General features: G+C 36.1%; 3 protein-coding genes across 4 annotated transcripts; 2 read left to right on the plus strand and 1 right to left on the minus strand.

Annotated features, from left to right (window-relative positions):
• The first annotated feature begins 300 nt into the window (after positions 1-300).
• Positions 301-4,951, plus strand: LOC138891407 (cytochrome P450 714C2-like). The gene is made up of 5 exons (XM_070177934.1): positions 301-773; positions 1,468-1,694; positions 2,196-2,443; positions 3,296-3,656; positions 4,256-4,951. Exons 1-5 carry the CDS (start codon positions 509-511, stop codon positions 4,679-4,681), a joined length of 1,527 nt encoding a protein of 508 aa, XP_070034035.1. The 5' UTR covers positions 301-508; the 3' UTR covers positions 4,682-4,951.
• Positions 4,952-5,767: 816 nt separating this feature from the next.
• LOC104121055 (reticulon-like protein B2) lies at positions 5,768-11,558 on the plus strand. 2 transcript variants are annotated; one of them, XM_033652776.2, is made up of 6 exons: positions 5,768-6,149; positions 6,597-6,755; positions 7,364-7,544; positions 8,349-8,490; positions 8,589-8,658; positions 11,090-11,558. In XM_033652776.2, the coding sequence occupies exons 2-6, from the start codon at positions 6,605-6,607 to the stop codon at positions 11,257-11,259; spliced, it is 714 nt and encodes a 237-aa protein (XP_033508667.1). In that variant the 5' UTR covers positions 5,768-6,149; positions 6,597-6,604; the 3' UTR covers positions 11,260-11,558. The 2 variants fall into 2 exon arrangements, with proteins under 2 accessions (XP_033508667.1, XP_009631244.1); XM_009632949.4 differs by having other exon boundaries at positions 5,770-6,149; positions 6,584-6,755.
• A 361-nt stretch (positions 11,559-11,919) lies between these two features.
• Positions 11,920-14,235, minus strand: LOC104121056 (large ribosomal subunit protein bL17c). Its single transcript, XM_009632951.4, has 2 exons — positions 13,915-14,235; positions 11,920-12,559 (listed from the first exon to the last, which is right to left on the minus strand). Exons 1-2 carry the CDS (start codon positions 14,120-14,122, stop codon positions 12,150-12,152), a joined length of 618 nt encoding a protein of 205 aa, XP_009631246.1. The 5' UTR covers positions 14,123-14,235; the 3' UTR covers positions 11,920-12,149.
• Between the last annotated feature and the right edge of the window lie 2,880 nt (positions 14,236-17,115).

The following is a 17,115-nucleotide window of genomic DNA, read 5'->3' on the forward strand; positions in this document are numbered from 1 at the left end:
AACTAAAGGGAAGCACTCTCTACTAAGGGTTCCTCCATTATCAAATGCGCGAAACCGAGATCTCTGAATAAGAGTAAAAGAATCATCATCCATTCCATCACACTCGACTAATGAATTTACATTCGCGTCATATAAAACCCATTAAAAAAAAATCACTTCCTACCAAGAGTTTGAAAAAATGTTCCCTATTGAGAGTTTCTTTCATTCTCAAATACCTTTTTTAAGTGTAGAGGGCCCATGGTTGATTCTTAAGCAACCACTTATCCATGTTTTTTTTCTTTCTTTTTGTTTTGACTCTGACGGTAGTAGAAGCACAAACCAATTAATTTTTTCCTAGTCTATGGGGTTTGGCTTCTAGCATATTTTTCCATATTATTTCCATATAAAGAGCTTCCTAACTAAAGATAAGGCAAACAACCAGCACATAGTACTCCTCCAAAACACAACTAAAACAGAACACGAAAACCAAACAAACAAGAGAACTGATTGAGCCAATATAAATCCAAAAATGTTGTTATTAGTTGCATTAGTGTGTTTATTTGGGTTGGTTTTTCATTTTTACAGTTCCCTTTTAACAAAGCCAAGCAAACTCCGACCAGCTCTCAGAAATCAGGGGATATTTGGACCTCAGCCAACTTTTCTTCTTGGAAACATATTGGATATTAAAAAGTCACGTAAGGCAGCTGCAACAGCTGCCTTCAATGGAGATTTAGACTCCCATAACTGTGGAGCAGCTCTTCTGCCCTTCTTTGATCAATGGCAGAAACAATACGGTATGTTAAATTATGTAATCCCACCTCCTCTAAATTTTTAAGCCGGTGGAAACGAGAGATTTCCGTTTACTTAATTATATCTTCAACATGCTCCTCGTATAAGAACCGATTCTTTTTTATAACTTGGTGGTGAGATTTGTGACTAAAACCTTTGTAAGCACTAGCGCCATATAAAATTACGGCGATTTCATATGAAAGTTTAAACTATTAGACATAAAACACTTTTATTTAGTTAATTGTGTCTTCGACATGCCTATGACACAGTAAAATTTCTTTTTGATAATGGATGAAGACCCTGTCTGCTATGTGTCATACTGAATTATGTGACCATCTCACTTAAGGGGCGAACCACCCTTCGTCAAAATATTACGCTGCGTATATAGATAAAATATTAAGTTTTAGAGGTATGTAATTTATATGGAACACAGTTTGTCGGGGAAATGTTTTCACTTCCTTCAAGTTTAAATACCCTCGGAGAAATTCCTGGCTTCGCCTTTGTCTCACGTGGAAGTTTAAATCGTAAGAGAAAACACACTTATATTTATTTAATCATGTCTTCAATATGGTGTTCTTGAAAACACAACTTTCTTGATTCTCTGCTATATCAGGAATTATTGTTTTGTAATCATGATTTTGCTCTTGTTTTTTTTTTTTCTTTTTCTAATTTTAATTTTTATGGCTGAGCATTGAGCAGGTGATGTATTCATGTTTTCTCTTGGCAACACACTAATAATGCATGTGACACAACCAGAAATGGTAAGAGAGATCACTACTTGCACATCCCTTGACTTGGGTAAGCCAACCTATCAAGCTAAAGAGAGGGGTTCTTTGCTAGGCAATGGAATCGTAACTTCAAATGGACCTTTTTGGGCACATCAAAGAAAGATTCTTGCTCCTGAGTTATATTTGGAAAAAGTTAAGGTAAAAAGTATTTAAATTATGTGGATACATAGTAGTGGTGGCAAAATGGATACAAAAAACAGTTATTTATCCATATTATCCACTAAAAATGGGTTAAATAATGAATTTTTTAAAACAGGTCAAATATAGATAAGAACCGTATTATCCAATTAGAAAATGGATAACTAATGGATTTAACTTTTACATTTATAAAGACTCAAATTAGGGGTTCCTCAAGTTTGAGATACTAGTAATTCTCCCAAAATTGATCATATTCAAAAGACCATGGATAATATGATTTTGCCGGTTAACTCATTTTCTATCCGTATTAAATTTGGATCGGGTTAGATAATTTATCCGTTTTTGTATTACCCGTGTTGACCCGCCTATAATCGACCCGTCCCGCCCGTTTGTCACCCATAATTCATAGTGTAACGGCAATTTTAACACGTTGTAGCAGGCGATTCAACTCTATATTTGTCGACGAAGTTATTGATATTCATGCCATTTTGAGTTGTGCAGGGAATGATAAATTTAATACAAGATTCTGCATTAACATTGTTGAGTTCATGGAATAATCAAGTAGAAGCTCAAGGTGAGAATGCTGATATCAAAATTGATCCGGACATGAGAAGTTTTTCTGGAGATGTAATTTCTAAAGCATGTTTTGGAAGCAATTTTTCCAAAGGAGAAGAGATCTTTTTTAAGCTCAGAGCTCTCCAGGAAGCTGCTTCCAAAAGAGTCCTCTCTATTGGAATTCCAGGCATAAGGTTCACTTCTCTATAACAGTTTCACTATATAATATCCATTCCTATAAAAGCCAAACTTTTTATGAAATTTTCATGCTATATGTTATAATATATGTTCTATATAACAACATTTCGCTATAACAATCAAAAAAATTCAAAACAAATAAGACTGTTATAGAGAGACTGACCGTACATACAACTACACCTCAAGTTAAAGCAAGTTGAGGTCATACGAATCTTCATTGGTAGTGCCGCTCCATTTAAGTTATTTCAATTCAAATTTTCATATGTATAGTGATGATATTGAAAATTTGAGGCATGAACAATTTTTATAGCATTAGAGGTCACAAATGGACGGGTTAAGTCAAACTTGGGCAAGCCAAAACATGTCAAATTAATAAGTTGGTCATGATCCACTCTATTCAATATTTTCTTAGATCAAGATGGATAAAACATGAGTCATAACCCAACCCGCCCAACAACCTCCGCTCTCTTTATATTTGCTTTTTGAAGAAAAATGTGTTAGGTTTTGACCCCGGGGTTAAACTAATCCGTTTTGACCCAATAGTTTGACTAGTTATTTCTGATCAACTCCTGGGTGAAATTAACAAACAGATCATAACCCAGTATGTATTTTAAACTTGGACGAATTCAGCGGGTAATTAAAAATGAATTGATTTTGCCACATCTATATAAATTGACTAGGAGATCACGGGTTCGAGATGTGGAAACAACCTCTTGCAGAAATACAGGGTAAGACTGCGTAAAATAGACTCTTGTGATCCGGCCCTTCCCTGGACCCAGCGCATAGCGGGGACTTATTGCCTTTTTTTATTTTTATTTTAATTCAAGCTCCTTTCTTGGATGGAACAGGTATCTTCCTACCAAGAACAACAGGAAGACATGGGCCTTAGAGAAAGAAATCAAAGAATTAATCTTGAAAATAGTGAAGGAAAGAAGGGAAGCTGGATCCGAAAAAGATTTACTACAAATGGTTATTGAAGGAGCCAGAGACAGTAAACTAATTAGCAATGATACATTAATTGATCATTTCATAGTTGATAACTGCAAAAACATTTACTTGGCTGGTTATGAGACCACTGCTGTTGCAGCTACATGGTGTCTCATGCTTTTAGCTGCAAATCCAAATTGGCAACAACGTATTCGTGCTGAGGTCCTACAAATTTGTAAGGGTCGAATTCCTGATGCTGACATGATTCGAAAGATGAAACAGGTATTTACGTAGACGGATTTAAGATTTGAAGTTTATGAATTTCTTAATCTCAAATTAATATATAATAATATCTGAGTTCATAATAAAATATTTAATTCATAAATATATGGGGTGTGGGGGGGAATTCATGTGAACCATAAATTACGTGGTAAAATCCGCCCCTAGCTACTTATAAGAGTTAGTTTCATAAATGATCATTGAATTAAAAGTTCTTTGCAAAAAAAATTCAAAACTATATTTCATAATTAAAGAAATACATCAATGGTAACTATATTACGCATAAAATAAAATATTTAGAAATTTATCAATCCGGTAACAAAACTTATAAATGGCATTTTCGGCTCCAGGTTGACGAATTTTTGGCGATTTCATTTTATGCAAAATATAGGAACAATTGTTGTTTTTTTTTTTGTGGTTAATATATTTGGTTTTGTGACGTTTCTGCAATAGAATTTCAGTTCATGACTATTTATGTACCCGTAAAATTAACCTGTCTTAATTACTCCAAAACCTATTTTTATCCTTCTAATTAATGTTGAAATTAAATAAGCCGCATTATTATTGATTAACACATGTTAGTATGTAACTTGATTTTGCAGTTAACAATGGCTATTACCGAATCATTGCGTCTTTATCCACCAGTAGCAGTGGTATCAAGGGAAGCCTTAAAGGAAATTAAATTTGGAGGTATTAATGTGCCTAAGGGGGTCAATCTTTGGACAATAGTGACAAAATTACACACTGATCCAAAAATATGGGGAACAGATTCTTACGAATTTAATCCAGAAAGATTTGCAAATGGAATTAAAGGTGCATGTAAATTTCCACATGTTTATATGCCTTTTGGTGTTGGACCAAGGGTGTGTTTGGGACAAAATTTGGCTATGATGGAACTTAAAATACTCATTTCATTAATTTTGACCAAATTTTCTTTCTCTCTTTCCCCAAAGTATATTCACTCTCCGGCTCTGAATTTGCTTATTGAGCCTGGAAATGGTGTGTATCTATCAATGAGGAAGTTGTGATCAAATGGAGCTCGGGTGGGAGCGAGGGTTAGCTCACTTGGTGAGCTTTCTTTCTTTCACAATTGAGGTGGAGGGTTCAAACCTTATCAATAGCTTAACATTTTCTTCACATTTCTCCATCCCCTCCCCCGATGTAATAATTTTTTTTTAAAAAAAGAGTGGAGGTTGGATGCTAATTTTCAATTAGTTTTTATTGTGCGCATTTATGTAACAATGTAGCTATATATAAGTTTGGTGCAAAATATAAAAAGAATAGTGAGTTTGATCTTATGTGATTCTACATATTTTTACATTTTTTCGGTAAATAAATGCAAGTCACATCAATTTTATCACAGTATACTAAAGAACTCGATCATGGCAGTCTTTCGTAATGCTAGTAAATACATGTATCGAGTTAAATGTAAAACTGGATAACTTGCTTTCCTCTTTTAATGTTTTTTTATGGCGATGGTGTCAGAGACAGGTTTTCTCTCTCAATATTCTTGGTATATGATCAAATCAATTTTATCACGTTAAAAGATCAGTTTTAAATGCCAGCGGGTAGTTGATTCCTAGCCGGGAATTAAGTTTAATTAGTATAATAAAGCATATTTGGTAAAACATTTATATATTTCCAATACGTTGTTATTAGATTAGCTATCAAATATATAAACAATGAATTTCTCAATATTTCGGCATTATCCAGCCATGTAGAGATTGTTGTAAGCATCATCAAATAATCAATTACAATCACCAATTTAGACATTTAAGCTATAATACATAAGTTTACATAAGAGATTGTTCACCGGATAGGGTAAATTTTTCAAGGCAGCCCGGTATATAAAGCAGCGACGTAGCCACATAGAATGAAGGTATACTACCCTTCATCAGAAAATTACACTAAGTATATAGAAAATTATATTATGAATGTAAGTTAAAGATTATTTTAATTTGTAATAGATATATATTGAACGTTGAACACCCTTTGCAAAATTCTCGACTTCAACATTGGTACAAAGCATCCCGCATTCTTGCAAGGACCAGGGAAGGGCCGCATCCCTAGGGGCGTGATGGGATAAGTTTTTACCTAACAAAATTGTAATCTTCGATTTTTCCCTTCAAATAAGTATTACAATTCTAGGAAAGAGGGAGTTCACAGAGTCTTGCGGAAAAGATGGATTACGTATGTTATCGTGCGATTTTGAAGCACCCTGTGGCTCTCAGTTAGTTAGGCTCTTTGAATGATTCAGCAACAGTCTAATAACAAGAGTTGAATAGCTAACCTGTTACACTGTTGTATGGTAGATAGAGAAAGAACAACAAACGAAGGAGAAAACCGAATTAAATCTTCAGTACTTTTCATCGCAACAAAAGCGATCGGCAGATCTAAAACTGTTATAGTAAAGTAGAACGAACAAAAACACATAATATCAAAAAAGGGGCAAATCAATCAAGATTCACGGACCCAATTGTTGTCACTTCGTACACAGTAAGAATGATTGTTTTTACTTTTCTGTATGGGTACTTGGAGTTTGAATTTATGATAATTTTTGGTGGTTCAACTGAATACTATTGCTTATGTACATATAATTAGATCACACTTATTCTAGACTCATTGACTTTAAATCTTGATTCACCTTACTTGGATACTTTACATGCATGTCCATTGACCTTTTTTTTCTATGGGTACTTTGCTTGGAGTTTTGAATCTACAACAGCTTTTGTGGGTTCAACTAAACATCATTGTTTTTAATTAGTTCAACGTATATGTCATATGTTAAAAAAAAAAAAAGTGTACATATGATTAGTCATTTAGACTCACAAACTTTAAATTTTGGATTCGATTTACTTGGATAACCGTGCATGCATATTTGCATGCATGTCCATTGAACTTTTTTTTTTTCTTGTCGTTGTTTCGTGGAGGAAATGGTTTCAGAATCTTATATGGAGAATAAGCAAAAGGCCGTTGCTAGCAATGATTCTTCTTCGTCATCATCCTCAACAGATGAAAATGACTTTAGACACCCTGTACACAAGAAGTTTCACCTCTTTGGCCGTCATAAATCTCTTCACGCTGCTCTAGGTGGTGGCAAACGTACGTTTCCGAAACTTGTATTCTTGTTAGATCATGTCCATTATTTAGTGTTTAATTTAAATGGCCCCTTAAAGTTTGAGAGTACAGTCTGTTTTTCTCCTATTTATATTATCTTGAGCTAGCAGATATGATCCTTCAAGTTTAATTTGTCAACTTACACGCTTTTTTTGCTAAACTGACGAACATAATAACCACCTCGGCTACTATACTTATAAGAAGAATTAACTCAAATAGCGCCCCACCCAACCGCTTAAACTAAAAATAGCCGGTGGATGTATAATATATGCGTAGTTCATGTATTATATGTGTATAATCGTGTATAATTAATGTATAATCTGTTTATATGGCTAAATAAAGTAAACGGTGAATATAGCTATTTGTGTAAAGATCCCTACTTATAATGGAAAAAACAATGTGTCTTTCACGTAACTAGAGGAGATTTAAAGTGCTCAATTTTTGGAAACTTAAAGGATCATATGTGCTCCAAGTACTATAATATAAGGACGAAAATACACATGTCACCAAACTTAAGGGACCATTCGGGCTTTAAACTCTTCATTAATAGGTAACTGACTAACTAATACTGTTTCTGAAATTGAATGGGTCAGTGGCTGATGTTTTACTGTGGAGGAACAAGCAGATATCAGGAGGATTGTTTGCTGGTGCCACTGTCATATGGTTTCTGTTCGAGTGGATTGGTTATCATTTGCTCACTTTTATTTGCCATTCTCTCATAGTTTCCTTGGCCATCTTGTTCTTTTGGTCCAATCTCTCCCTCTTTGTTAACAAGTTAGTTCACTTCCCTTTTGCCTAATTACAACTACAGTCAGATCTCTCTATAACATCCCTATATAACAACACTTCACTATAAAAGCCAAGCTTTTTCGGAATCAATTTTCATGTTATGTTATAATATATATTCTCTATAACAGCACTTCGCTATAACAATAAAAAATATTCAGAACAAACAAAGTTGTTATAGAGAGGTTTGACTGTATCACTTTGTATATATTATGCTGCTACTTTCAGTTTTTCAATTGCCTCCCAATTAACGAGTTTAAGTTAAATACATCGTCAAAGAAAGAACTTTTTACACTATCAGGTCACCGTTACCCGTTGTAGCAGATAACCTGCCTTATTTTCAAGATTAAAAATTCCCGTGGCATGCCTATGTCAATGGCACGAAGTCGGTCGTGGCAGGTCACTATGGCATGAGCCATCACGACTACGTGAAATTTTGGTTCGTGACAACTGCCGCCGACGTCATTGTCTCCAGCGAAGCTGGTTGGCCTGCGGCCCCCATATTCAGTCGTAATTGAGCAGGATCCGGAGCCAGAGCCCTAGGATGTAGCCGCTACAAAGGGTAGGGGCAGGGGCAAGGCTAGATCCCAACCTACAGCACGTGCAGTGGCACCTAGAGCTACTCACGCTTGTGCTAGAGCAGCGTTAGTCAAGCCCTACATTTTAATGAGGTTTACTTGTACATATTCTTTGAGTGACCTGATAGTATAAATATAATTATTTACATTGATGATGTATATAACTTAAGAGTCTTATGCTTAAATATTACAGCAAAACTAAATTTCGTGGCAGGAGTTTAATAGAGTTTCCAAAGATTGAATTGCCAGAGGAACTGTGGACGCAAGTGGCTCTCCTGCTGAGGGATCAATTTACCTGTGCATTTGGTATTTTTCGGGAAGTAGCATCTGGAAATGATTTGAAGAAGTTTCTTTATGTACCAATTTCCCACACCCTGAGCTTTGTTAATTTTACCTTACTCTTGAAGTTTCATTCTATTGTGACAAGTTCATATGATTATATGTCCATCTGCAGGCAATTTTTGGCTTGTGGATTATTTCCATTGTTGGAAGGTGGTTCAATCTTCTGACCCTTGTATACATCAGTAAGTTCTCTATACACTTTCATTTGATGTTTTTGTTGGTTGCAGATGCCTAACTTATGAAATTTCCTCTCTGGTGTGCGGAAATATATGTTGCTCGGGCTCTCCAAAAATGTCACCGGGTGCGTATTGGATTCTCCAAAAATAGTGTATTTTTAGAGGATCCAACACTGATGCGGCAGCATTATGGAAAGTCCGTGCAATATAGGTGGAAATGCAGTGGTTTGGTCATTGTATTACCTGTTTTTCTTATCTTTCAATATGGGCATCTCCATGTTGAGTTTTTACTTGCACTAACTATTAGGTCACCTAAAAAATAAGTACATGTAGCCGTCCCATAATAAGTGAGATTAATAAACTGGAAAATAAGGCATGTAACTTGCTATAACATGTTAAAATATAGTGTTAAAAGTATATAGGTTAATAGCCTATTTGGCCAAGCTTCTTGAATGCTGAAAATAATTGTTTTTTAAAATATTTTTTTCAAAGTTGAAGTGTTTGGCCAAGATTTTAGAAGAAAAAAAAGTAATTTTGAGTAGAAGCAGAAGCAGTTTTGGAGAAGCAGAAAAAAATAAATTCTCCCCAATAACACTTTTTCTGAAATGCACTTTTGAGAAAAATACACTTAGAAGCACTTTTTAAAAACTTGGCCAAACACTAATTGCTGCTCAGAAGTGCTTTTTAAATTATTTAGCTAAACACAAATTGCTTCTCACTAAAAGTATTTTTGAGAAAAGCACTTTAAAAAAAGGCCAAATACATAGAGAGCCCCTTAAAGTTGACTCCAAATTCTATTTTGACACCTCAACTTAAATTGTTTCCTATTAAACACTTAATCCCAACATAAATTGTGCCAATTAGGCCATCGTCTAACCACTCGTAGACAAAAGTAACAGCGTGAAATCAAACGCGATGACGTGGCAAAAAAACAAATCAAATAACAACACATGTATTTAACCAGAGGCGGATGTAGTATATAACGTACGGGTTCAACTGAACCCATAACTTTCGACGCGGAGTAAAAAATTGTATGTAAAAATTCATTAAAATTGTAAAAGTAGTAGATCTGAACCCATAACTTTAAAAATATAATGGGTTCAATGTTATAAATTTTAAAATTGAACCCATAGGAATTAAATCCTGGATCCGCCTCTGTATTTAACCCAAATAATATATTAACAATGTACCCCCAAAACTTTTTTCCTTCTCCACCTTGCCTCTCCCATCGTCTTCTTCTATAAATGAACCTCTCCCAATCATCACTCTGCCCCTTTCTCTGTCAACTCTCTCTCACCAGTAAACTCTCTCTTTTAACCATTTTTTCTATTATTTGTCTAAGAGAACGACAGTAGGTGAAGTTCCACACCGGTGTCGTTGACCCCTCTGGTTCCTCGGGCGAAAGCCCATCACTGTCATTTGTTTTAAAGCCATGATCATACTCCATTAATGGAGTCTTACTGACTACTTTTCCGGTGGAACTTCCCAAGAACCTTTTTTGTCCCAAAATAAGACGCCAACCCTTGAAGAAATTTATCCTCTATTTCAATTCTTTATCCTCTGTTATTTTTATTTTTTCCTTTTCAATTTCATCGGGGTATTATTATGTTGGTGTTTTGATTTCTTCTTTAATGAGAAATTTATAAATAACCAACTTGAAATTGCGAATTTGGGTGTATCTAGTCTGGAATTGTTTGAAGAAGCTGTGGAGTTTTGATATTATGATGTGAAGTTTTGTTTCTAATGGTGGAGAGGTGGTGGAGTTCGAAGTGATTTTCACAGTGATAGTTCGGTGGGAGATGGAAGTGCTTATGCTGTGAAAGTATATGCGGAGGAATTGGCCAAAACGGTGGAGGTGAGAATGAGGTGGTGATGAAGACAGTGGCTATGGAGGTGGCGTGGTGGGGTGATATCTCCAGAGAAGCCAGATAAAGGAGATGGAAGAAAAATTATAGCCTAATCTTCAATTGATACTCAATATTTTGTATCCACGCTCTCAAAAAGAAGTGTGATACACTCACTTTGCCACCTCAGCATTTGTGTCTAATAGGCACAGTTTATGTTAAGATTAAATGTTTAATAGAAAACAGACTAAGTTAAGGGGTTAACATAGAATTTGGAACCAACTTTAAGGGGCCGTCTATATATTTGGCCTTAAAAAAAACACTTCTTAAAATAAGCTGATTTTAGAAGCTTGGCCAAACAGGCTATAAATCCGGTTGCTGAAAGCATTTTTATCCCTCTGTGTTCCAATCTATAATTAGCCTAAAAAGTTCCTCTCGAAGAGCAGTAATCTTTCGCATTTTTAGTATTTCTAATGATAGATAACAGATTCAACTGTCATCTCACATTAGGCAGTTGAAATCATCTCTGCAATTTTTACATCATTTGTCAATAGTGATTTACCAAGATAACCAATTGTTCATTTTTTGGACAGTATTTGTCGTGCTGTTGACTGTACCATTTTTCTATGAGAAGTATGATGATCAAGTAGATGCCTATGGAGAAATGGCAATAAAAGAGCTCAGAAGACAATACAGTCAATTAGATGAGAAAGTTCTTCAGAAACTACCAATTCCTTTCCTTAAAGACATTAAACAGGACTGATGAAACTCTTCTCTCAGGCAGATATTGCAGCCTTCAACTTATTTTTGTATTGGGGAGAGGTGATGAGGCAAGACATAGCGCGACTTCAGCTTTCCGAGGACATGGCTCTTGATAGTAAGGTGTGGAGGTCGAGCATTAGGGTTTAAATTTAGGAGGTAGTTGAGCGTTTCTCTACTTCGTATTGGGAGTCCGATAGTGTTTTGTCTTAGACTGCTAGTGGTTCATGTGGTGTTCATACTATTTTTCCGTTTTCATAGTACCCCATTGTTACTGGTTATTGTTATTGCTTTTTCCATCTATTTTCTGGTTCTTAGGATGCTGGTATTGTCTTTCTGGTCTCTGTTGTTGTTACTACTGATCTATTATCTACTTTCGTCTTCTTGAGCCGATGGTCTATCGGAAACAACCCCTCTACTCCTCCGGGGTAAGGTTTGCGTACACAATACTCTCCCCAAACACCGCTTGTGGGATTTTACTGGGTTGTTGTTGTTGTTGTTGTAAGCAGTCCTAAATGTTATAACACTGAGTTTCATCTTGCAATATTGGCTAATTTATCCACCCGTTCTGTTCCTTTCTTTTACACGTTTGTTGGTTGAGTTTCACTTCTATACACTGATAGAGTAAAAAAATTGTTACACTAACATATTCGACTGTTGGCAATTTCCATGAGAACAACAATATTTGATATAATATGCAGTAGTCAACAACTAAATGCATGAAACAGATCAAAGGTGACCAACCAAAATAAGCAGAGTAGAACTGCAAGTTAAAATGGAATGGCATACAGGAAATTGGGATTGAATAATTGGCGGAACTAACAAAAATCTCTTAATTCACATAAAAAAATTCAGAACAAACAAGAAAGAACCTTCAAAATGAATGTTCGGTTGCTAGACAAGCTCGATGTATGCCATTGGTGCATTATCTCCTCGCCTTGGTAGAGTTCTTATTATCCTAGTGTATCCTCCGTTCCTCTCCCCATATCTTTCTGGGACTTCAGCAAACAACGCGTGCACTATCTGCTTCTCATAGATGAATCCAAGGGCTTGCCTTCTCTTATGAAGAGAGCCATCCTTTGCCATTGTGATCATTTTGTCAACATATTTTCTAACTGCCCTGGCCCTCGCTTTAGTGGTCTTTATACGCCCGTGCTTGAGGAGTTGAGTCGTGAGACCTCTCAAAAGTGCCCGACGCTGGTCAGGAGGTCTATTCAGTTTGGGTACCTTCCTTCCGTGTCTCATGGCAAAAACTCGGCCGCCATTATCAATCACGGTGAATGAATGCTCAAAACTTGTTGAATCTACAATATAAATTTAAAGTCTGCTAATGATTGAGCAATACAACTTTAAGTCCAAGAATTGAAATAGTAGAATCAACTTTGTTTTATTAAAGTAAGAACAGAATCAACATAATAAGCAATTTTCCAAGTTCAACTGTAACCAGAATTTTCTCTATACATTCACATTATCTTAATTTTACAAATGAGTGCTGAGACATTTTCTAACCTCAGACATCTTTTGCTGGATCTCAACATGATGTCCACCTAGTCTCAATATATTGTGTTATCAGTTCGCTCAAACCACCCTCTTCTATAATACTCCCAATTATCACAAGATCCACTATTTGCAGACAATTAGTAGCACAATTGGAATTGATACAACAGACATACATCACACTCTATGCAAATTTGATCAAAGATCCTAAAACAAAAAATTAATTAAATCAACATTACAAGGAAAGGCACAAACATGCTGCAATTTCCACAGGGAAAAGGTGTTCACAGACTTCTTGACAAAATTGGGCATGGTCTAGACCAACTAAAAAGCACCTAGACGTCAAAATTGACTGGGAGACAAGGAGTGTGGATAAACGAAAATAGTAATAGCAGTAGATAAGAGAGCTAGGTGTGAACTTTGAAAAGGAAACAACCGTAGTCTTGTCCACTTCCATCTTAAGCGATGTTCTATCATCAAGATTTCTATAACAATGGTGGCCAGCTAGCACACATCTCAACAAATCCACCGATACCTACTACCTCCCACCAACATAGGTACCGACCGGTTCATAGTTTTATCATCCTTACCTAACTCAAAATCCATAAAACATTTTTACCAATGTTACACTACCTAGTTCATAGATGTTATACATAAATTCCACATTTGAATTGTTTTATACTTAAACACCCCCTTTCCCAGAATCATCTAGATTAACATTTCGCAAGAACAAGAACTCGAGCAGTAGAAATGCATTATCAGCTGAACTACAAGATAAGAGGCTAATCAGGAGTTCTCTTATCAATATCACGCAATTATTATGAAAAACAAAATGACAATTAAAATTTAAAACCATCTTTTATGCAAATTAGTACCATTCCATAGCTCGAATGCACAAAGGGGGGTGCTTTCCAACTCCACACAAAATGAAAAGATGCAAACTTTTGGGCATTTACATGCCATAAAAGAAGATAGATTGAGTTTCTTACACGAAAAATATACAAACTTTTGTGCATTCACATGCCATGGGAGCAAACAAACAGACAATGCCGCAATTTATTGATTGCCACTAGAATAAAACTCAAAAAAAATTATAGTAAAGGGTAAAAATGGGACTTAAAAACTTGGATATATATCTGAATAATTGTGATAAACAACGCACCTGGAGAAGAAAGGGACAAGAGTTGATGGAGGGGAGCAAGACCAACAAAGGAGTGAAGAAGTCTAGAACTGGACTTGGGCTTGCAAATCCTGAGACGAGAAGGGGATGGCCCACAAGAGAATCGAAGTGAAGAGTTCGAAATTGGTTGAATTGAAGGGAGTGAAGATTTCAGACAAGACATGCTCCAAGTCGTAGAAGCTGAAGCCATATCCGAGGTTTGCTTTCTTGGTAACTGGTTATGTGAGTTGTGAGGTGAGTTTATCTGAATAGATAAGTGAATTTTGCTGCCTATTTTTTCTTCTGCCCCTATAACTTTTGCTTCTCTCATTTTTGACTTGATTGAATTTTCTTTTTCTTCTTTTTTTTGAATGAATGCGGATGCGGATGTAAGTTATTTACACCGATAATTTGTTATTTTTTACTGTAAAAAAATATTTTAAAATATATTTTTCTCAAAAGTGCTTTCAAAAAAATACTTCTTGAGAGAAAAAATATATTTTTTCCTTTCAAAAGATTGGCCAAATAGGCTATAAATCATTAGGTCACATGGATGGTTTTCCACACCATTGTTGCAATCTGATTTGGTTGCTTGGATTATTATTATTTCACTGGAGCTGTCAAAACGGGCTAGCCTAGCCCGACCCAATTCAAGCCTCGTAGGCTTTTAAATTTGGTGAGCTAGGGTGGGTTGGCCCACCATCTAAATGGGCCTTAAATGGCTAGCCCAACCCAGCCCTAAGAGGGTCGCAGCTAGGGCGGACCGACCCTTCAATTTTTTGAGAAAAAATATTTCTTCAAATATTTAAATATTTCTTTGTGACATAGTGTCCTAATCGTATGTGTACAGATGAAAAACGATGTCACACGTGGAACCTTACTGAGCGCATGACACGTGGAACAATGGTGAAGTGACAACTCGCATACTCAATTAGTGAAATTAAGAATGCAAGGAAGATACGGATCAAACACCCACGAGATAGTAAAGAACAGATTACCGAGCCTAAACAGCTATCAAAGAAGAGACGCGGACGGAATGAATCAAGGCCAAAAAGGAGAAAAGATTCATGAACCAATAATAAATAAGGAAAGGGAATCAGAATCGTTATAAGACATTTATAGCTACGAACGCGTCAGTTATGGTTATCAATAATAACGAGCAATCAATACCATTAATGCTCATAATGAATTTATTATAAATAGGAAAAACGTTATGATTAGACATTCCTATATAATGATAGAGAATCTCGTTTGTAAAGACAAGTTCCAAGCATTACTAAAATATACTTACAATTTCTTGTTTTACCAAAGCCTTCTACTTAATTTGAGGGATCAACTGTCATTCCTTATTTCTTTTTGCTAATTTATATTGTTATTTTTATTTCTCTTTTCAAACGGATTGATGGGGAAGTAAAGTATCATTTCGTTATCAGTAACCTGATTTCTTCTAAATATAGGCTTTGACTGAAAATCCTATTTTTTGGTTAAATAAATTGGTTCCGTTACTGGGAACCTGATAATATTTTTACTTCCCAAATTCTTCTTTCTCACAACCAGTTATGTCAACTAGTAAAGACAATAACCAACTTAACCCACAAGAGGGAACATCACCACATCACTCTCCAACAGAATCCCCTCGACAGTCCCGTAAAGGATCACCTGAGAGATCCACATCACACGCTAATGATCAACAAAGGGATGAACAAATCATAGAATAAGATGTTTTAAAGCAATTTATTGCAGAGCACACGAGCAATGATCTTCAAGCCTTTGTTAGGGCATTGCCGAACGCGCCACAAACTCCTCCACAAGCCAATACGACGACTTTAGAAAATCCACGCTCGGGGCTCGATAACTATGGTGGTGGAGGAGTTCCCAATGAATCTCGCGATGGAAGGTCATGTACGCCTAATAACTCAGATTTACAAAGTTTGGTACTAACTTTGCAGAAACAATTGAAAGAGCAGAACAGTCGTATAGAGCAAATACCTGGCGTACATCCCGTAATAAAAGGTGTGGATGCTGATAAGTATTCACAGCAACCTTGGAAGCCAAGTGCGGCTTCTATGCCAATTCCTAAAAAGTTCAAAACTTCGTTTACATTGGCGTGAAGGGCAATGACTTAACCAAGCAGGAAATCGAATCAGTTTTTGTTAAAATTTTGGAGAAACACTCACAAAAGGGGCATTAACATGCTATTCTCTTTTACCTGAAAACTCTATTGATTCTTTTGCTGAGCTTGCGAATTCATTCATAAAAGCACATTCGGGAGCTCAGAAGGTTGCAAAAAGGATGGAAGACATCTTTAAGGTAAAACAAGGAGACATAAAATTACTCGGGGAATTTGTGGATAGATTCCAACGAGAAAGGATGATGCTACCACGAGTACCTAATAATTTGGCAGCTAAGGCGTTCACGAGCAATTTAAACGAGAAAAGTTCAGAAGCTACGAAGAGACTGAAGGAAAGTTTGCGAGAGTTTCCTGTTACAACATGGAATGATGTGTATAACAGGTACAACACTAAGTTGCGGATAGAAGAAGATACGATGGTTACACAGCCAAGGGTTGATGAAAGAGCAAGTTCGAGACGTTTAGAATCTAAAAAATGTCCGAGAAAAGTAGGTATGAATCTTACATGGGACCTGCAGGACGGGATTCACGGTCTAAATAAGAAACCATACGATCTGACTCCAGATCAAGGCACAAAGAGGCGGGTTCATCATCCAGGTTCAGAAAAGGACGGGATGCGTGAGGCATTGATTCCAATACAGATGCGAAAATTGGAAATTACAATTTTAATGTTAGTACTTCCTAGTTGTAGCTGTTTTAAGAAGTATGGGAGATAAGGTGCAGTGGCCTAAAGAAATGAGATCAAACCCGAGCAAAAGATCCAGATTTCTGGTGTGAATTTCACAAGGATCATGGCCATAAAACAGCAGAATGTAGGTTATTACAAGGCTAAGTTGAGCATTTGTTGAAGCAGGGTTATTTAACTGACTTGTTCAGTGAGAAAGGTAGGCGATCATATATGAAGAATAGACAAGAGCCTCCTAAACCTCTATATCTAAAGAGAACAGTTAATGTAATAAGTGGGGGAGATGCGGTCAATGATATGACATATACAGCTGCAAAAAAGACGTCAAAAGTCACGATCACTCATAGAAAGTGAGTTCTCCACATTTTGGATGAAGACAGTATACCAT

This window comes from Nicotiana tomentosiformis, chromosome 6 (assembly GCF_000390325.3).
Source record: "Nicotiana tomentosiformis chromosome 6, ASM39032v3, whole genome shotgun sequence".
NCBI classification, from domain to species: Eukaryota; Viridiplantae; Streptophyta; class Magnoliopsida; order Solanales; family Solanaceae; genus Nicotiana; species Nicotiana tomentosiformis.